Source organism: Megascapheus bottae, chromosome 15 (genome assembly GCF_031878675.1).
Source record: "Megascapheus bottae isolate mThoBot1 chromosome 15, mThoBot2.hap1, whole genome shotgun sequence".
Taxonomy (NCBI): domain Eukaryota; kingdom Metazoa; phylum Chordata; class Mammalia; order Rodentia; family Geomyidae; genus Megascapheus; species Megascapheus bottae.
In genome coordinates, this window is record NC_143523.1 from 38,281,680 (window position 1) to 38,306,348 (window position 24,669).

Consider the following 24,669-nt stretch of genomic DNA (forward strand, 5'->3'; position numbering starts at 1 on the left):
TGATTCCAAAGAACAGAAAACGCAGATGGCAGAAACGTTATGCTGACCTGGTTCCAAGTTCAAGAGGCAGGTGGCATCAGAAAAGGGGGGATCAAATTAGCTGAAGCTCCACTCTGGGAAATGAGGCAGCCCTACAGCAGTATTCAAAAACACCTCCTTACCAAACAAGGCGGTTCACTCCTTCACCCTTTGTATTCAAAAGGATGGGACAGAAGGATTGCAATCTGGACTATATAGGAGTACCATGCTTGCCTGGGGGTCCATAATATGTCTCAACAACAACAATTAAAAAAACATTCACCTCCTCTTGAGGCCCTTCAATTGGCCATCTTGACTGGGGGTAACGCTAGGGGATGGAGCATGGAACCATGGAAAATTGACTAATGTGGATATGCTCACCTGTTCTTAAAGGTTAAGAAAAGTGAGTGAAGGCATCCAGTTCTAAGAGACAATAAAATGCTTGCGGAGGGAACCTGGGAACTGAATGACTTTCTTGAGGTGTGTCTCTTAATACATTATTCATTAAGTCCTATCATTGCCAGGCAGGAATGTCCACCAATATACTCTGCCAAATCTTTTCAGTTTTTGAGAGAAACCGGGAATCCAGATTTTTGTATAATTTTAGTTGACTACTCAATCCAATTCTTAAAATGCTCTAACATAGGCCAAAGAAAATATCTTCAGTCCAAATGTGGCTCACTGGCTACCACCTTGCAAAGCTTTGGACTATTACAATTTTTTATAATGTTCTCATATTTGGCCCAGTTCATGTAATTAAATCAAGAGGGCCAAGTGTGCACATCTGGTAATCCTGACACTCAGGAGGTAAAAGCAGGAGGATTGAGAGTACTAAGCCAAGTTGAGCTACATAAGCAGAACCTGTCTCAAAACTTCAAAGATGAATGTTAAGTCAATGGTAGAGCCTTTGCACAAGATCCCGAGTTCCACCCCTAGTACTGAGAAGGTAGGGAACAGGGAGGAGGAACCAACAAAAAACGACAATAAATAACCCAGAAGGAACCTGTTAGTCTGAAAGATGAAACCAAGAAAGAGTGGGATCACCATAGTTTAAAGCAGCATGCTATTCTCAGCAGGTAAGTTCCAGTGTTTAGAAAGGTGGTAGGAATAGAGGTGCTGAAAGATCTTGTGCTCCTTATTTAGATGTAAGGAAGGGCCCAGAAGCTAGGGTGTGAAGGAATGTGTGCATGTGGAGTTGGCCATAGCTGAAACCTGGAAATATAGTCTGGAGAAGAGGAGCTTGTAGAAGAAGAGGGCATAAAATACAAGGGCTTTCATGGGTAGAGATATTGAGTAATGCATTGGGTAAGATGGGCAGATCCTTGACAGAAAACCAACCATGGACAAGAGGGAAGGAAAGACAACGTGGTAATGAATATGGGCGGACTGAGAACCTGGGGTTAGTGAAAACCAAGGTAGACTGAGGCAGACCTCCTGGGGCCTACTGAGTGGCCTTGAAGCTGTAGACTGTGCTAATAAGCAATTTCACATCTGTGTAACTAATTTTCTATTTGTTACATAAACTCTCAGCATTGAAGCCTGGTAGAACAGAGTGTGATTATTTATTCTGCCAGTAAGTAACTGTGGGTCATCTCAGCCAGCTTGCTTCCTCTATTTGGACTCTTCCCTATGTGTGAAATGGGTTAATATTACTGGATGAATGAGATATATAGGGCTTTGGGATCCAAACCAGAAACTGGCTTATTCCAGGGCCCTAGTACATGCTAGTTAACGACACTGCTCTTTCTGGTTAAGGACCAAACTATAGCTTTTGAAGTCTGTCCCCTTAGTAAGTAATTTATTAGTTGAGTCATTGGATTATTGCTTGAAAAAGAAAACTATCATTTTAAATAAGACTTGAGCTTCCTGGTTCTTGGTCTCTCTCAAGAGTTTTATTGAGTTAAGTTCAAAGTTTTTGATCCATGTTTGAGGTTTTCAGTGTCGGTGAAGGGGACACGTTTAAACCCATTCTGGCCCATTGAACTCTTAAAGGGTCTGCCCTGGGCATCTGCGCCTCAGCCACGACAAAATACCATGAGATGGGAAGATGATGAAATTAAGAGACAAAACCTGCATTCCAGATGTTCTTCCTCAATCTAGTGAACGCAATTTAGACCTGTTGCTCCTCCTGAACGGTGTTCACTCGTATCCCCAACAGATGATGCAACCACCAGAAAACCCGGTGCTGATCTGCTGAATGAATGTGCAAACACGGAATTTACTCTCATTTACTCTCAATACACCCACTTTTTCCTCCCTTAAAAAAACAAGCTACTCCTGTTTTTTTTTTTTCCTCTTAAAAACATCCTTAATTTGAAAATTGGTTGCATTTCCTCAGTGCTTCATCCTCTTCCTCCTCCTTCTCTTCTGGTGGTGGTGGTATGGGGGAGGAAGTATATTCCAGTTTTCAGTCTTTCCAAGATACTAAACACATCCAGCCAAAGGATGGAAGGGGAAAAGTCCCAGCCAAATGGCTGGGAGATCTTAAAAGAAGGATCTTCAAAATAGACTGCCTGCTGGGCCATTAAATCCTTTTGCTTTGGGTTAATCCCATAGTGTATATCAGCTTACCAGAGAATTCAGATGGAAACTCGGCTGCAGTGCTGTCTCTTCACCAAATCATTCCAAAATACATGGCTTATGAATACAGAACCTAATTGAATTTTCTATGTCTTAAGTGAAGTAATCTGTTCCATCCTTGTTTCTTGTGAATATTCTCCATAATAGTCTAATTGTGTTTTGTGCTCATAAGGGCTTGAATATGTGTTCAGCAACAATGGATTGGGTTGTAAAATAAGCATTCCTGATTCAGGGCAGGCCAAAGAAGGTTCTAGTAAACCCACCCAGGATATTTTTGAATGATAGTGTCTTGAAATTATTAACAGGCACTGCTTTTTTAAAATTATGATTATTACTTTTCAGTATAGATCCTTTCATTTTTCACATTTTTGATGTTATTAGATCAGTAATTCAATAGACAGCCAAGCAGGTGTTCAGATCACTTCTGACCCTAGCATTCTTTACATGACCTCTTAAAGCAGCAGACTGAAAATGTTCTCACTATGTCAAATACTGAGATATCTCAGTTGTCTTATTTTTTTTTGGTGGGTGTGGAGGGATGGATTAAAAGACATTTTTTAAAAAGCTTTTTCTTCCTCTCCTTTTTAGTAAAAACAAACCTTGCCTGAACTTTGGCCATGGGTATTGTACAGTTGTGTGTTTTTAGAACTTGTAGATTGTGCTGATAGATGACATAACCATGTGTGTTCTGGCTGATCAGCTGGGCCCAGGGTTCTTAGAAAACTATTCTGAAGGCAGAAAGAGGAAAAGAGAGATGAGGTTTATGAGGTTTGGAATTATTCTGGGGTAGCCAGAGCAACATAATACAGAATTGCCCTTGAAACAGGAAACATTCTTGTGTGTGTGTGTGTGTGTGTGTGTGTGTGTGTGTGTGTGTGTGTGCATGATGGTGGGTTGTTTGAACTCAATGCCTCACTCTCTAGGCAGGACCTCTGCCACTGGAGCTATACCCCCAACCCTTTTTGCTTATGGAAATTTTTTCTTGAAGGCTGACTTCTGACCACAATCCTATCTCTTGCATGGCTGGAATGACAGTTGTCAATGCTCACATCCAGTTTGTGTTTTGAAGTAGAGTTTCACTAACTTTTATTGGTGAGAATGCCTTCATACCTTTCTCTGCCCATTTCTGCCTCCACCATAGCTGGGACTACAGATTAAGTAGTTGTTTGCACCTTATTTCATAGACTTTATTTCCTTGTGGTACAATGGTTTGTAAATAAATGGGTCTCAGGTTGAAATGTGGTGTATTAGCGATCTATTTGTGTTGTACAATGAACAGTTCCTAGTGTAGTGTCTCAGAGCAGCTCTATGTCTGTGGGTCATGGTTCTGAGTGTGGCTTCCTTCTGGTGTCTTGGGGGTATCTCTCAACGCTGTAATTAAAGTTTCAGCCTTGGCTGCTCTCACCTCAAAGTCTGCTGGGGACAGACTCTCCAGGTCCAGGTCTGTGGAACTGTTGGTACTAGTGTTACTCAGTCCCTGGTGGAAGTGATACACTAGCTCCTCAATGGGGCAGTCTCTGTCAGAATGTGGAGTCACGTGAGAACCATAGTCTAACCTAACCTGAGAAGCAGTATCTGATCATTTCTGCCTTGTTCTGTTTCTTAGAAGGGAGGCATTGTGGCTAGAGGAAGTCATGGCAGGCTGTGGATAGAACTTGAGGAATCTTTGGGCACCATATTGCAGGGAGCCTACTACAATCAACAATAAAGCCCATCACTGTGGTGGACAGCTCATCTAATGAGCATTGAACTGTATTCTTATTTGGCCTTGCTTTTTTCCTCCTTTCTCCCTTGTATTATTATGCATTCTCCTTGGGCAGTTCTTCCCAACCACCTCCCCTGTCTTCTGGGCATATAATTACAGATGACATACACGGTAGACAGCAGATTGCTTTAATCTTTTAAGGATTTGTTAGTCTTACAGCATGTCAACAAGCCATATTGAGCCTTTTTAAACCTGATGTCTTGATCAATGAATTTGGAGAGTTTTGCCAGAAAGGGCATTGTGTCTAGGATGATGATAAATCTGCAGAAAGAAGAGGGGGAAGGACCTGCAGCTAGTCCAAACAGGCTTCTTAATGCATATGAAAACAAGAATGTTTCATGCATACATAGCTGAGGCCGGGCATTAAATCAAGTTGTCTTTTAAAGAAAATCTTAAAAACCAGATTTGTCTTTTCACTGAGCCTCTCCTAGCTGCCCTTGGACCTTAGTCATATGTCAGGAGAGCAGCTGGCCTGCCAACTTTTAACTTCTGTGGAAATTAGCTGTTTTGTGGGCTTGCTGATCTATTTCTCCTTTCTGAAGGAGACAGCGTGGCATTCAGCAAAGCGTTCAACACACATACATAGGTAAAGGCTTGAGGAAAAGTGATTGTGGTCAGTTTGCAATAATAAAAATGGATGTGTGACATAGTGTTAATGTTCAACCTAATAGGCATTTAGAGAAAAGGGGTGGGACTCAAAGAGTTTACCTCAACTACAAAATGTTCTATGGATGGGACATGTTGTCTGCTTTAGCTTTTTTATTTTTCTCTTTGAATTTGACAATATACCACATGCCTTTATATGCTGAGCTTCCTCTGCCAAGACCTTCCCTGACCATGCAACGTGATCATCTCTCATTCTGTTCTGCTTCTCTTTACTTCCTCTTTTAGTTCCTTTGCTTCAGATTTTATTTACTATGTGGCTTTTCTGCTCCTCTTCCTCTCCCGCAGTTTATACATAAAAACCTAACCATGGGTATTCAGTAAGGCAGGAAGTCTTTTTGGTCTCCTTTATTCCTATCTGTAAAACCAGTGCCTATCACCTAGTTGATGCTCAGTAGTTATTTGTCACTAAAATTATTCCCAACTACTTCTCCTTCTATAAGTGACATTTAGCTTAGGCTTGACTGTTGACTGCCCATCTGCCCCATTACACTGGTATCGCATGAGTCAGAGACTGGCTCCGGAGCTCATCCCCTTGCTTAGCACAGCTAAGGGTAGATGATCAGAGCGCTGCAGAATAGTGACTAAGCCTGAAACAGGACTGGAAAGTCACTAAGATTCATTTCCCAAGACTCCGTTTAGTGCCTGGCACATAGCACAGAGTCCCAACAAGTTCACAGGATCAGATAGAACTGAGTTGGAGCAAAAATTAGAACAAAATCTCTCCTGACAGGGTTTGATGAAGGTTGGCATGTGAATGCTCCCTTAAAGGTTCAAGGATGGCATCTTCTGGATTTCATTCTATGACTGTGTTGTCAGAGTGACCAGTAGCATTCGTTCACTCCTTCCTTCATTCATTCCCAAGCTCTTGAGGACATTTGGGCAATGGGAAGCCAAATATGTTTCCCACTCCACCTTTAGGAAGTTTGTTTTGGGGAACGTGGGCTTTATTCTCTGGTTTGTAAACCTTCCTGAGGTTGCAAAAGAGTTGGAATCGGGTGGCTACAGTTGCTTGAGCGCATCCTCTGCATTGCTTCCACACACAGTCTTTGAACAGGAGTAGAAAGGTCACCAACTGTGGTTGCAAATTGGCTCTTGCATTAATCTTGGCTTATTCAAAAACACTCAATATTTTTCCAGACCGAGTCTAGGGCTTTGAATTGAAGCCTGAATCATTTGCCATGGCAGAATATCTCACCAGTAGAGGAGAAACTAGAACTTAAAAATACAAAGCCCCTTAAAGTAATCCAATATAGGATAATTACATTATTAAATAAAGCTGTGGGTTTCAAATTATTCCATTGCCCTTGCACATGTGAGGATAATAATGTGAACTGGTGCTAAGTGAACAGAGGGACAGAAAAGTTTAACAGAGGGAGTATGGCTAAAATCAGATGTTTATGTTAAACAGGGACTACACGAAAGAGGAAGATTTCCTTCATTTCTACATGAAGGTGTTGTGGAGGCTTTCTGTGATGTGAAGTCCATTTTCCTCATTAACAACAATACTATATCAAAACTCCATGACAGATGACCAATATAAGCTTTAATAATTTAGTTGCCTTATATCATGATCATATGCCAACAGAAACAAGGTTTTCTTTTTCCATTATAAGTCTTTATGGAGCAATGGCCCGGCTAAACTGTGTACCTGAGTACGAGGGTCAGGTGCCTGCAAATTGTATTAAAAAATAACAGGAGATGTAAAAGTACTAATAGATTGAAGTCATTAGTGTGGTAGAAGAGCTGGACCGTGTGCTGGTTGAATTTGGGTTTATTGTTATTGCTTTTGTTTGGAGAAAGTGTCCTTATAGATAAATAAATAGAGTTTTAATACTGAAATTGGGCTGATTTAGTGTGTGTAGGGGGGTGTAGATGTGTGTGTGTGTGTGTGTGTGTGTGTGTGTGTGTATTCTGGTCTTGGGGCTTAAACTCAGGGTCTGGGTACTATGCCTGAGCTTTTTTACTCAAGGATAGTAATCTACTACTTAAGCCACAGCTCCCCTTCTGTTTGTTTTTAATGGTTAATTGGCGTGAAGAGTCTCACGGACTTTCCTGTCCAGGCTGGCTTTAAGGGATGATTCCCAGATCTCAGCCTCTTGATAACTAGGATTACAGGAGTGAGCCACCATGTTCGTGTTTATTCATGTTTTACTGTCCAGAGCTAAGTATTTGAATGCTAACCTAGTTCTTCCTATCTCAACATGAACATAGTTAAAAAAATAGACTGAGGAGTGAACACCCCATTAATTTGGCCAAAAGAAATGTAGCTAAGTTCAACCATCTTCTCTACGTATCAAAAATGCTTGCCTATTTCGAGAGGATATATCTAAGACTTTGGGATACCATTTCTTAGTCTGGATGTACATTGTCTTTAATTTTTTAAAAAAGGAAAGAGGAGTGTGTGTGTTCAGTTCAAGAGAAAACAAATGGACTTGGGAGTTAATGAGAATATTTGGGGGCTTTTTTTGAAGTGGTTTCTTGGTCACCGAAGCAGGCTGTAGCCTCATAGGCTTTAGATTAGCATGTATTGAGAATGTATTTGGGGACATAAAATATTTAGGATTTTTGAACGACTCTTTGGAGACTCAAATGCCGTTGGCCATCCCGTGAAGGATGTTCACATCACATCTGACAGCTCAAGCCTCAGAGCAGTCTTCTGTTTGCTTACTCTCTCTCATTGCGCCAGGACAGATTCTAGGATTTATTGGGCCATGGGCTTCACCCAAATATCTGGTAACAGGGATGGAAAAGGTTAGAAGAGGAGGGCCTGGCTTGGGAAACTGGAACCCAATCCACTCATGAGCTTCCATGGCAAACATGTTTTATCACATTAAGGGAATCACATTAAATCTTAGCACCTACTTAAGGGACAAGTTCAACAGCAATTTGTTCACTTTTTAAAACTAGCATACAAATGACGATAGTTGAGTCTGGCTAGTAGAATTTTTTTTTAATAATTGTCGACTTAAATTATGAAAGCCAGCAATGAAAATCATTTTTGTTCTGGAATGATTGTAAATCCCAGACACCTTATGGAATTAGCAGATCGGGGAAATTCAGTTATCATAGGGTAAAAGGTAGAGTGGTGTATGATTATTGACCAGAAGGACTTAAGAGGCTATTTCCTGGAAAGAAGATGGAGTTATCAAGCTTTTTATCTGCATCCACTTCAGTTTTCTCATCTTTTAAATGGGCCTCAAGGGTGGTAGGTGAGCTGGTGCTAGCAGCAGTTGTTGTACTGTCCATTTCTTAAGCTTCTTTAATGTTCCATCCAAACTTTGTCATGAGTTCTTTTATAAGCATCCCCACCTGATTATCATTGCTCAAGACTACTATCCATTTCTTGCTGGGATGCTGATTGCTTCATACAGTCTTTTATTTATTTATTTATTTTTTTGCCAGTCCTGGGCTTGAGCTCAGGGGCTGAGTACTGTCCTTGGGTTTTCTCAAGGCTAGAGCTCTACCACTTGAGCCTCAGTACCACTCCGGCTTTTTTCTATGTATGTGGTACTGAGGAATTGAACCCGGGTCTTCCTGCATGCTAGGCAAGCACTTTAACCACTAGGCCAAACTCCCGGCCACACACAGTCTTTTAAAATAGAGTAAATATACCCTAAAAAACCTTTGCAGCCTTGTCCTCACTTCTCTCATTTCTTCACTGACCAGTGACAGTTTCATCTTTATCATCTGCATCTCTCATCCCAGTGTTCTTGAGTTTTGAAGCGATAACCACATCCCTGTACAGAGTAACTTTGTCCTTACCCTTTAACTGTCCCTTTAGTAGAGCACACTAACTTGTAACAGACGGTTTTCGTGGGCACTGATGGCTGTCTCCCATCTCAGCATGGAAGCCAGACTCAGAAGCTTCATGGTCCTCCCTCTGCCCTGAATCCACCCTGACACATCATAGACATACCATGAATGACTAGGATGCTTCCATTCCAAATGCAAGGTCAAGTGATCATAGTTAGTTATTCTATATTTTGACATACACAGTTTTTGTTCCTTATTATTAGTTTCTATCTTGATGAAAAAATTCACTCTTGGGAAACCAATTGGACTGTTACTTTTGGTTTCAAATTTTATTATCTATTCTCATGTATTGTTGTGTTATGGATTCCCAATGTATATCATCTTTCAGATGTTACAAGTCAAAGCATTTCTAACTATGTTTGTGGAAGATTGAGGTGAATATGCTATATGTTCCTGTTTGAGTCCCCTCCCCTTCCTATCAGCGTTCCAGATACTGTGTGTTCAACCCTAGGATCCAACCACTTGTCACATAGCCATACTTTGCTATTGGGCAGGACAGGGTGTCATGGCAGAGAAACCATTCATGTTCTCTTTCCTAAGGGCTAGTGCAATGCACAGAGATTTGGTTAGGAATCAAAAATCTCTCTTCTGTCACAGCTTGTAGGTCTGTGGTCCCATGCCAAAATGGGCCTCTTGTATCTATTCCTCTTTTGTTGTTGTTGTAATTGCCCAAATCCTTACATATTCCTTTTGAGGATATGATTGGCAAGGTGCGTCACTAATATGCATAAGCGGTCGCCTGGCTCAACGTGGATGTTAAGGAAGCTGAGAAGTTGTATCTGTATCCTGTTCACAGCAAATTAGCAATTTACCATTAAAAGAAAAGAAGACTGAACACTGGGGAAAAACCTGGTTCATATGTTCAATAGTTAGGTCAAGTAAGATATTTCCTTAAAAATAGTTAAATGGACTGTATAGTTGACTGAGCTTGTGTTGATTCTGAGACAATTCTGTGTTCAGAATGAGTTTTTGGAACCCAGCTTTGAAACATATGTTTAAAGATAAGCCTGGGACTCTAGGAAGGGTGATTTCTTCAAGCAGCAAGATATAGAAGATCTGGATGCAGACTATGCCTAATCCAGCTGTCTCCAGTATCTTCCCTATTGTGAAAGGGAATAAAGAAGAGGAACTAGACAATACAAAAGTAGTAGATTATCAAGCAGGTATTCTCCTGTAACTTCTTGCTTATGTGAAAGCATCCGGTTAGCAAAGGCATTGATTCCCTTTGCTCTGAACCATCATTTCAAGGCCATTTACGTAGTGAACAACCTTGGAAGACAAAAACATTGTCTTGCTCTAGAAACAAAAGCAGTTATATTGTCTAGTATTAAAGATTTGGTTCTGTAAGGCATCATAGCTGTTATCTAACTCCCTAGTGTCTCCTTTTAGGATCTAGATGCATAAAAACTAGCTTAAATGCTGGATTATTAAGAACTGCTATTAATATGAGCAATCAACCACCCTTTATCTATGCCCAGGAGTCCCGTAGCTTCTAGAAGTGCCCATGAAACTATGGCAGGCACACTTGAAAGTTAGCTAGGACAGTGAAATCATACACCTATCTCAGTTTCTAACAGAATGGAAAGTTCCGAAATGTCAAAGAAGAGAAAGAAAAGTGCTTCAATAGTAGAGTGGCCTCAAACTCTTGGATTCAGGAACCTTTGCACTGAAATGACTGATGATTCAATGGGTGCTTATTTCTGTCATATCTATGGATACTTACTGCATTCATAAATTGAAGCTGAGAAATGAAGTATTTAAGTCACATGTCCCCTTATGACCTTCCATGGGGAAAAATGAATGTCTAGGTAAACCTCATTATTTGACACAAAATTAAGGCAAAATGGATCACATTTGTAACTGTAAAATGTTAGCATTATACAAGTATTGTACAAAGACAGAGAAATTCTTTGTGGCCTAAAAGCAGGCAAAAACCCAATGGTATGAAAGCAAAATCATATTCATCAAAGAAAAAAAGCCGAGTAACAAGACTTAATCAAATTCACAACTTTTGTGAGACACACTATTAGAAGAATATTCCAAAGTGAAAGAGGACATATTTTCAAACCATGTATTACAGATTAAGTCTGTAAGTTGTAAGAATTGTTAAAGGTCAACAGTAAGAAAATAGCACCAATGGTTTAAATGACCAAAAGATTTAAACATGTTAATTCATCAGAGAAGATATACAGATGGCAAACTGGTATCTAAAAATAGGCCCAGCGTCATTAGCTATTAATGAAATGAAAACATGATCAGAAACCACTAGGTATACACAAGAATGTTGACCACTAGTGAATGCCAACAATATCAAGTGTTGGGAAGAACAAGGAGCTCTTCTACATTGCTAATGGGAATGATATAACCACTTGAGAAATATTCGGGCCATTTCTGAAACACTGAATGTGTATCTCCCATATTGGTTCCTTTCCTAGGTGTTTAGAGAACTGAAAGTGGGTATTTACATAAACACTTGTACATGCAAGTTTATAGGAATTAGGTTTGTAACCACACAAATGGAGGCAGCACATATGTTCCTGAGTCTGTGAATGGATGGACAGAATGTGATAGCCACCCATATCGTGGAATATGACTTAGGAAGAACACAAAAACCCAAACCAAGCAAGACCCAAGCTGCTCATACATGTGGATCCTAAAGGTGTTGTGCTGAGTGACAGGAGCTGTTCCCAGAGGTTACATATGGTTTGTTTGGCATATGGTATATTTAAGAAAGGCTAAACTATAACAGGTGTGGATCAGCCAGTGTGGGAAGGTGGTGAGGGACGAGAAAGTACAATAACTAAGAAATGATAGATGGGACTTTGGGAGATGATTGACAAGTATGAATCTGATGATAGTGGTGATGGTAGAAATAACATGCATCTATCCTCACATTGAAACTCTTAGAAATTCACTGGGTCCAGTAATACATACCCGTAACCCCAGCACTGGGGAGGCTAAGCGATAAGGATTATGATCTATGATGAGACCCTGCCTTGAAAAAAATTTTTCTCTTAAGTAAACAACTTATAACAAGCTTATTAAAAAAACTTATGGAGCAATACACCACAGAGGAAATTTTTTATTGTAAGTGAATATTTAAAAATAAAGCAACCTTAGCAAGAAAAGGACATTATTGACACGAAACATATTTCTTTAAAAAAAACAAAAGATTAAAGAAAATAAAACATACATTTTTTAAGCCTCTTCACAGTCCAGCTTCATAAAGAGTTGGAGTCTCACATGTACTTCTGCATTTTCCCTGGTGTAATATCACTTGTCTCAGTCTCTGGAAAATCCCTCTGCACCCTGGCCAGAGACTGGCTGAGAAAAGCAGCCAGTCCTGTCTCAAGGTCCCTTTGGTCACCACCTAGGGACCACCAGAAAGCATCCTGGGAACTTCTGAGGGTTCCTGGGCTCTTTCTACTTTGAGAACCTCAGATATAAAAACATTAATCTAAATTTTAATCTTTTTGATAGTAACTTGGTATCCTTTCCTCTCGCCACCCCATATCTACATCCTCTTCCTCGGTGTTTGCTTAATGCCTTTGTTCAAAGTGGTCCATTGTAACAAAAACATATTTACAGAGGAGACTTTTATGCCTGCTACACATAGCAAACCAGGATTTCTTTCCGACAAATATGATTATCTGTGACTCAGTTGAATATGTCTCTTCCTGACATATTTCAAAAAGCACCAGCATCAAGAGTGATGACAGACAGATCAGTGTTCACAGGCTGCTTCACTTCTGTCTATCTCTGAGTAGTTAGATAGTGCTAGATAGGCTTATTGCCCTTTATTTTCTTTTGTAGTTATGGTAGAAAAAAGTTGAAGCAAAGGGAGCCTCAAGAAGTTACCCAGTATTACATGGCAAGAAAATTATTTTAGCGCTGTTATTTACAAATAACCTCTGGTACTCTAGATACAGCAGATACGGATGTCCAAGATATGATGCTGGTAGAAAGAAAACCTTGATTCTCATAGCAATCCTGGCAATAAGTGGCATCAAAACATAGGGGAGGTAGAATAAATCACTGTCTATAAATATAAATATCTGGTTGAGTTTGTGGGGTCAAGGAAGTTCAGGAAAATGTGAACTGAAAATAATGTAAGAAAAGACTGGTAAGGAATTCACATATTACCTACCAAATTTTTTTTGCTACTTAGTTTCAAGTGGTTTTTATTGTTGGTTTTGGTTTTGGTTCCCTTTTTGACTCATTTTTATTTTATTTAATAAAAGATTGAAGTCTGGATATTTTGGGGATAAAATTTCTGATTTTACACTCACAAGGGCTGACTGGTTCATGTTTTTCTCTGACTTACAGGATTCATGGTTAACTAGGCAGCTACTGTGCAGAGGCAGAAACAAAATCCAGATTGCAGAAATAGTTTCAAACCCGGTGAAAGAATAAAGATTTAGTGTCTTAACACAGCCTACATAAATATTGATTAAAACCTGGGCTAATTGAAAAGTCAAGGTACATTAATAGAATAACAAAGTGTTATTTCTTTGTGTTCCTTTTGTGTTGTATTAGAGTGAATCAGCAATATTTATCCAGTGCTAATTCTCAGTTTGCAGAGAGCTAATGTAATCATGAAATGAGCTTATTGAAATTCTTTTCTTAGACATAGAGAAGAGAGACTTGCCCAAGATTGGTACATATTAGGAATTTTAGTCAGTACTTGCCTGGAATAGTAAATAAGAACATGTGATTTATGCCATTGTGTGTACAAAATAATGTTTCCTGAGACATTTTGAGAGAAAGAGAGAGAGAGAGAGAGAGAGAGAGAGAGAGAGAGAGAGAGAGAGAGAGAGAGAGAGAGAGAGAGAGAGAGAGAGAGGACTATTTTCTTTAAGGGGTTTAGTTTGTTGTTTTCCCTCCTCTGCTTATCAGATTTCCTTTTAAATCCTGGCATCTGACAATGTTGCAGGGCCAGTTTCTCCCTGAATCCACAGCAAAATGAACTGGTGGTTTCACAATTAATCCAAACTTGGGTTTTTGGTTTACATGTTTATATAAATTTGTGTGTGTGTGTGTGTGTGTGTGTGTGTGTGTGTGTGTGTGTGTGTGTGTGTTACAAGAGAGAGGGGAAGTAGGAAAGAGAGAAAAAAAGAGAGAAGTCTGGATGCTATCTATAGACTAAATCTTGAAAGTTGAGATTATTCATCAATGACATCATAAGGATTGTATTTTCTCTTGGTTAATAAACTATTTGTTTGGCGGGTGTTGTAAGCCAGCCAGAGCTAGTCATGCTATTTCTTGGAAAAGATCTGAAGCAACTGGTAGTTGAAATGATAATCATTTGATCATAGAGCTATTTGAAAATAACACTCATCTCCAAACTTGTCTATTCTAGGAAACCTTATTTGGTCAAAATGTTGCCAAATTCCATTTTCACTAATGTTCAGGCTGCTTTCTTTTGCTACTTAATCACTTTCCAGTACATTCTAAACTGCATTTTTGATCTGCCCTGTGCAAAGCTGCTACCATGTACTTTGAAACAATACCCAGCTTGAATTTTCATTCTCACATTTAATAATCACCATGGACTAGCTACAAAATGCATGACAACTACAGATGTTTTATTTTGAGAAAATGGTGTGGTGAATCTCGCTGAAGTCATCCATTGAAATGGTACTTTATAATATACCCCATTGTGTATTAAGTATTGACATTTTTTTCTAAATAAAGGACAGAAACACAGTTTCCACTTTGTCTCCTTTTTACTGGAAGTTCATATCTGATCAGGATAAGGGGAAGGATTTCTTTTTACCAAAGTTTTACTTTTCATTTTTGATATTTATTACTTTGCTGCTGCCTAAGGAAGTTTCTTCTCAGAAGCTTTTGGAACTAGATGTAAAATGAAAATTTAGACCCTATCTTAAAACATTTAAAAACACACACTGTAAATCCAGGGCTTCTGATTGCGTGAGGATGATTTTAATAAACTCTTTTTGTTTACAGTAGTGGGGGGGAATTGCCTCAGTGGGATGAGTAGGTGGAGGAAGGAGGAAAGAGTCATGTTTAACAGCAAAATTAGCCCAAATCAGTTGTGAATGCCTTTTGTTTAATAGTTTAGAGACACTTTCCTGTTGTTTTGTCAAAAAAAATTCAGAGATTTTGTAAGTTTAGGGGTTTTCACAGCTAGGCTTTCTTCAGAAATGTGAAGTAAAAGAAATGAAAGGAGTTCAAGTTAAAATGTCAAATACTTCAAATAACTTAAAGCTCAGAGAGATGAGCTTCATAAGTTTTTCAAAAAAAAATCTATGACGAGGGGCCCTCTCTTTTTTTCCATGTATGGATATCTAGTAAATATCTTGCTGGCTTCATTCTGAGGCAGCAAAGCGGGTTGCTTCCTGGAAGTCATTAGAGATGCTTAAAATTCAAATTTATGATCCATAAGAGAAATTTCAGTTTCAACTGCTTTTCTTAGATTCAAAGACTTTCTCCTCACTCACCCTCTCAACCCTTTGCTCCATATGTATTAAGAGAGAAAAAAAAATCAGCTCACTTCTCAACTTACAAAGTTTTGGAGAAACATAAGACTGTGTAAGTTTCTTTCAGTGGGAAACACATAACATTTATGAAGTATTTCTTTTGGGATTACATCACAGTTTTATTTAATTTTTAGGACAAAAGTTAAATTCAATATTTGTGTATAAGCCAAGGGAAAATATACCATAAACATAGGAATTTGGGGGGTGAGTCAGAGTTCCAAGAATCCTAGATTTACTTAGACCATTTATATGGAGACAGGCTAACCATTAGTCATCTAGCCTTACTTTTTACATTGGCAATTAATTGCCCCTTAAAATTAGCTTTCACCCAAATTGTTGGCTAGGCAGAGTGAGCTTTGTAACTAGCAGTCAAAATGGCTGTTAGAATTATTGCTCTATTTTTAGATATTTTCTAGCTATATAACAAATAGGCCCTATAAATTATTCTTTAAATAACTCCCAGTGAAGTGCAGTGAGTTGCTGGAGATTTTCTGATACTTGAAGCCACATGCTGTCTGTTTGCCTAACATAAAACCACTCCCCTGGCTTTTCAGGTGGGCTTTGCTAGGAATGTGTCATTTATCCCGAAGCCCTAAATGACGTTTCTTTTCATTCATTCCATCTCATGTAGGATGAAGTCATTGCTGTTTCCGAAAAGGTGATTGTGAAGCTTGAAGACCTGGTCAAGTGGGTACATTCTGATTTCTCCAAGTGGAGATGTGGCCTTCGTGCTGGGCCAGTGAAAGCAGAGGCTTTGGGGAAAAATGGACAGAAGGAAGCTCTGCTGAAGTACAGACAGTCAACCCTCAACAGCGGACTCAACTTCAAAGATGTACTCAAGGAAAAGGCTGACCTTGGTAAGTATGATTTATGCTTTGACATCTAATGGGGTAGGCTTTTGGCATAACTAACACACTTTCTTTGGCTGCAGGTCTTTGTGGAAACCCTGACATTCATATGAAATTATGACTTGTATATTATGTTATTCGTATTTATTATAGGATTCAAAATATGTTATATTAATTTTACTATAGTATTATACAACATATAGTTATTCATAAAACTATTATATATGTATACGTGATTTCTTTTTGTGTTGATACTGGGGCTTGAACTCAGAGCCTGGGTTCTGTCTCATAGCAATTGCCACTGAAGGCTGGTATGTCACTTGAGGTACAGCTCCATTTTTGACTTTTTGCTGGTTAATTGAAGATAGGGTTTCAAAGACTTTCCTACCCAGGCTGGCTTTAAATCTCAATGCTCAAATCTCAACCTCATGAGTAGCTAGGATTACAGTCATGAGCCATCAGCATCCATCTTGTATATATGATTTCATTTCCATCAAGGGGGTGGGGTGGGTGGATATGACCTGCTGGGTCACAGGGTCTTCTATCTAGAGTCTTGGGAGTGGTAATAAAACACATGGCCTTAAACAATTTCCAGTGTGCTAAAAAGACATGACATAAAACATAATTAATTGAATTAATTAATTCAATTTGAAGAAGAACTAGGTGTTTGGACTCACTCATTCACTGCTTTGGAGAAGTTTGATTAGTGTGTGAATATGAACTCTGACACATTGTTGTATAATCTCCCTGACTCCGTTTCACCTTATGAAAAATAGGATTAATATTTGATGAAAGATTTTAAAAGCCTAACTCAATGAAAATAGGCACAGTACTTCCCCAAATAATTCTGTTATTCTTTAACACTTTTGTCTCTACTAATTTTTTCCCCTCTCCTTATTTTTATCTTATTCTTGCCTTTTTGTTTCTGGGTCCTGATTCTCTTCACATAGCTCAAAACTAAAGTTGTTGACCTCAAATTTAGAGGAGTTACTTCCTCTTTAGGTAAAGAGGAACTTCACTTTTCACATATTAAGACATCTTTTTATTGTAGCACTGTGCTGATTTTCATAGTCTTCTTTTATGTCTTAATGTGACAACTTCCTGTTTGTTTGTGTTTTTAAAAAAAACCTAGAACTTGACAATTACAAGAAACCTAGACAATTTATTTTAATTGGTATGAATAGACCAAATAATACCAGGAACTGACTGTGCCTTTCATGTGATTCTAGTTTGTGATGACTTCTGCTGTGTTTGGGGAATAGTATTAATGTTTTTTGTTTTTTGTTTTTTTTTGCAGTTAAACAGTCCTGGCATCTTTTGGTAGATGCCTGACAGTAATATTTTGGACACACTAACCTGATTGTCTTGTATACAATTAGAGAAAAGTATTAGACTAGTGGCTTTTTTTTAAAGCCAAAGAATTTGTTAATAGACCTCTTAGATATTTTGTTTCAAACCTAGATTTTGTGGGCACACAATGGCTACTTTTTTGGTGTGTAAAAATGGGGAATAACACATGGGGTAGGTTGCCTTTCTGACTTCTAATCCCCTTATATAACCATTGTCTTATGTTTGTCTTAACATGAAACTTTCTTTGATTTTTTTCTGCTTATAGAATATACTGATACTAGTAAAAAAAAAGAAAAAAATAAACAGGAAATGCATGGGGGACAAAAGGATGTATAGATGGCTAAACTTCATGTTGTACATGTAAACAAGAATATTTATAGCAGCGTTGTTTTGTATTTAAGGGGATAGTTGATCAATGAGCAGAGAAATAAGCATAACTTATTAATTCCATCTGAAGATGAAATAGAACTTTTGTTCTTGGATTTAAGAATATATCTATAATCTACCTCTTAAAAATTTTTTGAATTCAGAAGAAATAGGTTTCGCGTGAATAATCAAAGAATTGATAGGTGGCTTGGAAAATCAACATAAGCCACTTATAAACCTAGTGGCACTTTTGATTTGCTAGGGGAATTTGCAAAACAATACTGATTATCCAGGCAAGGCCAAAGAATGTGTAGTGATAAAAAAGTTTTCCTGGGTGATTCAGATTACATTATTATTATTATTATTATTATTATTATTATTATTAATTTTGCCAGTCCTGTGCTTGGGCTCAGGACCTGAGCACTGTCCCTAGATTTTCTTAAGGCTAGGGCTCTACCACTTGAGCCACAGCACCACTTCTGGCATTTTGCTATGTATGTGGTACCGAGGTATCAAACCTGGGTCTTTGTGCATGCTAGGCAAGTACTCTACCACTAGGCCAAACTCCCGGCCCTTACATTATTATTATTAATTTTATTGTTTATTTATTTATTTTTTTGATGGCTAGGTCTTATGTCTCTTTTGGGTAACATCTCTACTATTAGTGCTAAGGAAGGAGTTGTCCACAGAAGTCTTGAATACCAGGCTCTTCTGGACAAGAAATACTTAGTACCTTTTCGTTGTTTTGTTTTTTTTTTTTCTTTTAATGTAAAATATCCCTTTAAGGATAGAATTTAGAGCCTTGAAATTCTACTCAGCTGGTATGAACTGTGGGGAATTTCAGACAAATAGCTTTTGTAATTGGAATGCACACTGTGTTGTAATAATGTAGAAAGAGAAACAAAAACTTTCCTTAGTGTAATGAGTTTCCACTATCTGCCTGATCTAAGGTTCGCAAGTTGCCATTGTCAGGTTTCTACCAGGCAGACATTGAACTTCACTTGTGAAGTACAATCCTGTCCCATCAGCTTTCTCTTCAGGCTTTTCCTTTCTCTCTGTGGAACATCATTTTTGTCTCTACTATTTGTGTCTACTAATTTTTCCCCTATCCAATGTTTTCCTTATCTCTTTCCCTTGGTTACTCTGAAACCACCTCCAAAACCACATTGTTCATGGAAGTTCACACACTTATTAGGTTTATCCTTCTCTAGATCATTTCCAACTCCTCATTGTTTCTCCCAAAGAAAGATGGACTGTGATTACCTAAGACCCTCCTCTTCCACCACCCCTTTCTCTTCCCTATCCATCCCCACCTCCAGTAGAAGAGTAGAAAGATCATACCTTTCTATCGATAAAATAAAATTTCTACATACTATGATTTGTTAACTGAGTCCTTGCAAAAATCTGTAATAATGAAAGAATTAGGTTGCATCTAAGAGAAGGAGCTAATTAAAGAACACTTCTTGCTTTGTGCTTAAATAGAATAAATACCCTTTAATCCCAGTTTCTGTCACTTCCTGTCTCTGAATAGAAAAAAATCTCACCAATGTGTGTCTGCCAACAAATTAATACTCCACAAAGAGAAACTCTGCCTCAAATGGCAGTTTTCAATAACTACAAATTCAAATCACAACTCTTTCATTTAAAATAAATTTCCCATTCCCCCTTGAAAGAACACATTGGATACTATTTGAGGATATCCTGAAAGATTCTAAATGACTGCTGACTGAAACTGCATAGTTAGACAGTAGAAAAATCTCTTGTAAAAAATCTGTGAAATAATGAACATGTATTGTATTCTCTCTCCTTTATCCTTTTCAAGAAAATCTAATATGAAATCAATGCAGATTGTGACTTTTACTAAGTGAGGTGTTTTATTTGACTTTTTTCATGCTCAAGTTTATTTTTAAAAATGAGGAAAAGTAACTATGTTAAAAGAGAAGGGTTAAAGAATGTATTATTCATAAGCAAAACGAACACAAGAACCTGTTTTTCCAGAAGAATCAGGTTGATTAAATCATTCACTACACCAGCCTCTAGTTATTTATTTTTGTCTTTAGAATTACAGTGCTTAGTTTTTGTAATAAAGTGGATCTGATAACCATATTTGGTATGCTGTTGGAAGTAGTCAAATGAAGAATTATTTCATTTTTACCAGATTTTTTTTTTTACCAACTAATGACTATAAATACTATCAGTTAAACATCTTGAAGTTATGGGTGTGGGTATGGCTGTTTTTATTCTTTGGGCAATAGTTTGAAAAAATATCAAATTATTTTATATAACACTGCTTCTCACAATGTTTCTTTAAGTGAAGTATGAAAGCTTCAGTGTAAGCTTTATTGGCCTATAAATATGTCATTATAGTTGGACTACATTTATATGCTTTGGATTGTTGTTTAAGCCAAGAAAATATGTCTCTACAGGTTGACTTTTTATTGAAACCCTTTGAGGCATACAACAAAATGTATTTTAGGCCAAGGTTATTAAAACAGCATTTTCATTTTTTTTTGCAGTAGACTCCTTGTCAGTTACCCTGCCACAAACTGTCTGTGTATGGGCAGCTATGAATGGTTTTCTCTCCAAGCATGTCTTTAGAAACAGGAATAAAGAAGAAAGAAGACTGAGCTGAAACCAAGAAAAGAGACCCAAATAAGGGTGGAAGGTTTTCATGAATTTAGTAAAAGAGGTTTCTTCAGCCCAGTTTCCATTCCTGAATCCCACCAATCAGATAGAGTGGCTTCCCATCTTCTGCTGGGACTTGCCTGATGTTTTGGTGAGGAGACAGCAGGCTGGGTTCTAAAAGCAGTGAATGTGTCCTTAGACACAGTTACTAGAAGTCACCATAGACTTACACTTTCAAGTTCTTTTTTTGTGCCACATGAAATGGACAATCATACAGACCTTGCTTCTTCTATTTCATAGGATTGTTTTCAGAATTCAGTGCAGAAAAAATGGCCTAATATCCATGGGACAATTTTTAGTTTTGAGATCTAAGGTAGTATTTTCATCATCATATTATTATCAGAAGGAAATTCTATGATAGAGATCGTGTGGTACAATGTTAGCTTATTCATTTTAAATGTTGCTACTCACATTCCCGTAGTTGTGATTTAGGTCAGAGTCTGCTCTTAATACTGCTTATTTCCTTAATAGAAGAACATTTCTTTGTTGTTTCTGACAACTTATCTATCGATTATATGCAACTAATAAAAGGATTATTTGTATAATCTCAAGTAATGTGCCCATGTTACATACAATCATAAATAATACACAATTGGCATATTTGATTATCTTGTGTAACTTTTCTCCTCTTGAAAAATATGTCAGAATTAAATGGGCTATATGTAGTCAGTTGGATATATAACTTCTCAGGTACTCTTTGTTACAAATTGACTGTAGTCTTTTATTTCAAAAAGTTTGAGGCTTTGCGTTTACAATGATTGTTTCAGATCACTTCTGAGCTTGCTATGTCAAGCAGTTTCTTAGGGAATCATCATAGAAAGGATTTTCACTCTTTGTTCAATAAAATACATAAGTGTCTTTTAACAGAAGCATGTTATCATTTTGAGATAATTAATTGCTTTATTTAGGATTGAAAACTAATTGTTCTTTCCCTCCTCTCCACTCTAATCCCCTTCCTGTGCAGAAAAGGATCTTGATCTGGGTCTGGTGGTATGTGCTGAGACAGGAAGATCAGGAGTTTGAGGCTAACCCGGACTACATTGTGTGATACTGTATCTAAAAGAAAGACTTTACACCCAAACAAACATTATTTTGGAAGCATTTTTGTTTATATTTTGCCTTCAGTTGCTGGGCTAGCTAAGCCATTTTGAAACACTGAAACTTGAGTTTTTGGATTATATAATTCTTCCAGTATTCATGAATATTTTGAGAAATCCCTGTAGAATAGGCTCCTTGCTAAAACAAATCTGCTATTTATAATATCATTAAGTTAAAATAGAAATCAATTACATGTGAGACTTATAAAACTTTGTCAAGATACTTTCCAAAAGATTTTCTCAGATGGTCTTCTCACAATATTTTTATATTTATCCCGATCCTTTAAAGAATCTGAGCATAGCCCAATTAACCTTGGAAAAACATGCTGTCCAAGTGGCAGCATTGCTCTTTAAGAGCAATTTGAATTAACAACCCAGAGGATCTTTAAGAAATAAATTCACGAATCTTCATTCAAGACATCAAAATTTTAGAATTTCTTCGTAGTAGGATAATTAAGAATCTGGGAACCTCTGGGTGCTGGTGGCTTAAGCTTGCAATCTTAGCTACTGAGGAGGCTGAGATCTTAGGACTGAGGTTTGACGCCAGCCCAGGCTGACAAGAGAGAGACTTATTTCCAGTTAACCAGCAAAAGACTGGAAGTGGAGATCTGACTCAAATGGTTGAGTGTCATTCTTGAATAAAGAATCCAAATAAGAACTCAAGAACCTGAAAGTACTGACATGAACACATGTACGTATAAATGCACACATACAGGCACGAATACACATGTACACACAAAGAACCTAGAAACCCATAAGCTTTTAAAAAAATGAATATTTATTTAAAGGTAAAATGAACAATTTTTACCAAACTACTTAATTAAAGGTAAAAATTCTGCTCTCCCATCCATGTGACTATTGTCCTGATAAAATGATAGAACAAATAGTAAAAAGCTCCAAAATAAGACATTTTCCTGTTGTCTGCACTTGGCTTTTCTTCTGGAAAGGAAGTCTGAAAAATCTAATTCTAACTGAACCAGTCAACAGTGTGTCATTGACACCATTTCCCAAATACTTTCTCGTCTGTCATGAAGGCTCATTCCAGATTAGTGCCCTTGAATTTGAAAGTTCTGTGGACTTGAAGATTTCCCAGTATTTTCTACAATGATGTGTGCTTTTTGGAATTCTGGATTTCTTTGATCTTTTATTTATTAATAGAAGATAGACAATCAACTAAGGAGAAATTAGTAGAATTTAGATTCCTTTTAGAAGTAGAAATTGCTTTTTGAAGTAAAAAATATAGTAATATTAGAATTTCCAGTACTGCGTGAGGGATCCAGGTAACAATATTCACCTCTAGAATAAATCCATGAACAAAGAAAGAAACTCATTTTTTGCAAGCTCTATATAGAGTTGTCAAACTGGGAGATGTCAGGGATTTGGGTCCAGTTAATGTTTCCTCTCTGCTTTCCTTGAAACAGTCTTTGACTAAATAACACAGTGTCTTCAATTCTTCCCAGAATGTGGTTTTAAAATCCCTCAACCATCCTGGTTACTCATCTTAAGATACACTTTAGATGTTTTATTATACCACTTTACTCGTTTATATTATAGGCTCTTTGTTTTTGCTAAGAACCTTAGAGCCAACGTAGGAATGTCCTCCAGAAGAACAGAGGCCATAGTGCATCTAACCATGCATCCATACATCAATTGCACATGGTCAGAAAGGTAAGGAGCTGGCTTGGCACATCGTCCAGATACCAAGTAATGTGAGCAACATTGTTAGATTCTTCTTTATAGCTGGCCATGGCTGACAGAAGGAAATGTTACTTTACTACTATATCTCTTTGGAGTTTGGTTATCTAGTTATCTGGTTTTGCTTGTCCCTACCCCCAGTATTTTCAAGTACAAATGATTATCTCATGAATAGAATTACTAAGTAATGTGACAGCTACTATGGCTTTAGTATCAGTGCTGCTTGTGCTTTTTAAACTCTATAACCCATGTAATTGTACAATTCAGCATTTAAGAGTCAACTTGTACAAAACTGGGTTTTGGTTTAGTAGTGACCTATGATTAAAAAATAGCTTATGATCCTATTTACTTAACCCACTGCTTTAAGCAAACAAAATGAAGATTGAGAAATTCTCATTACCTTTTCTAATATACTAGTTTAATCCATCTCATCTTTCAGGACTTCAGCTATTCTATGCCTTCTCACCCCTACTTTGTCCCCGACTTTATGTTCATTTCTATAGAAAGACCATGATGGAGGTGCCAATCAAATTCTAGTGAGAGTGTGTACTGGTCCAGGGGCTTGAACTCAGTCTTTGGGCTGTCCTTGAGCTTTTTGATTCAAGGCTAGCATTCTCTCACTTGAGCCACAGTACTACTTTGTGTGTGTGTGTGTGTGTGTGTGTGTGTGTGTGTGTGTGTGTGTGTGTGTGTGTATGATAAGAGTATCATGGACTTTCCTGCCTGACTTGGCTTTGAGATCTCAGCCTTCTCAATATTTAGGATTATTAGATGTTAAGTCACAGCTTCTTGCTAAATTCTACTTTTTTCAGTCTCACTGATGAGAAATGTTAATTTTACAATGAATGGTCTGCCATAATCACCATCTCAACGGAAGAATAATCAAAAATGAATGAATCCAATCTCTTGTGGAATTTCCTTGTTATGAATGCCTTTGATTTCATGCTGTATAACAGGAGAAAAAATCAGAAATTTCCCAAATCACAGACAAATTGCCAAATTTGGGGTCAATGACTCAAGTTTGTCTTTGGTGATATGCTACTGTAAAGAATACATTTAGTTGGTTCACCAAGGTTTGTTAAATTTTATCTCTTGAAAAAATGCAAGGTGGCTTGTTCTTCAAGCATGCATTTTCAATGAGATTCAACCATCCAATCCCCCTTTCCATGGGTATACATGATGCTTTTCTTATTTTCTTCATATGTCATTTTTGGTTTGCCTTCTCAGCTCTAGCCACTGCGTGATTACTGAGGCCAGACCATTGGTCTTGATCACATCACCTTAGA

General features: G+C 37.8%; 1 protein-coding gene across 1 annotated transcript in view; it reads left to right on the forward strand.

Moving 5' to 3' along the window:
* Arid5b (AT-rich interaction domain 5B) overlaps nt 1-24,669 on the forward strand; it is a 181,294-nt gene that overhangs the window by 13,838 nt on the left and 142,787 nt on the right. The window contains exon 3 of the mRNA XM_090346390.1: nt 15,974-16,199. Coding sequence (XP_090202516.1) covers nt 15,974-16,199 — 226 coding nt within the window. The remainder of the gene's footprint in view (nt 1-15,973; nt 16,200-24,669) is intronic.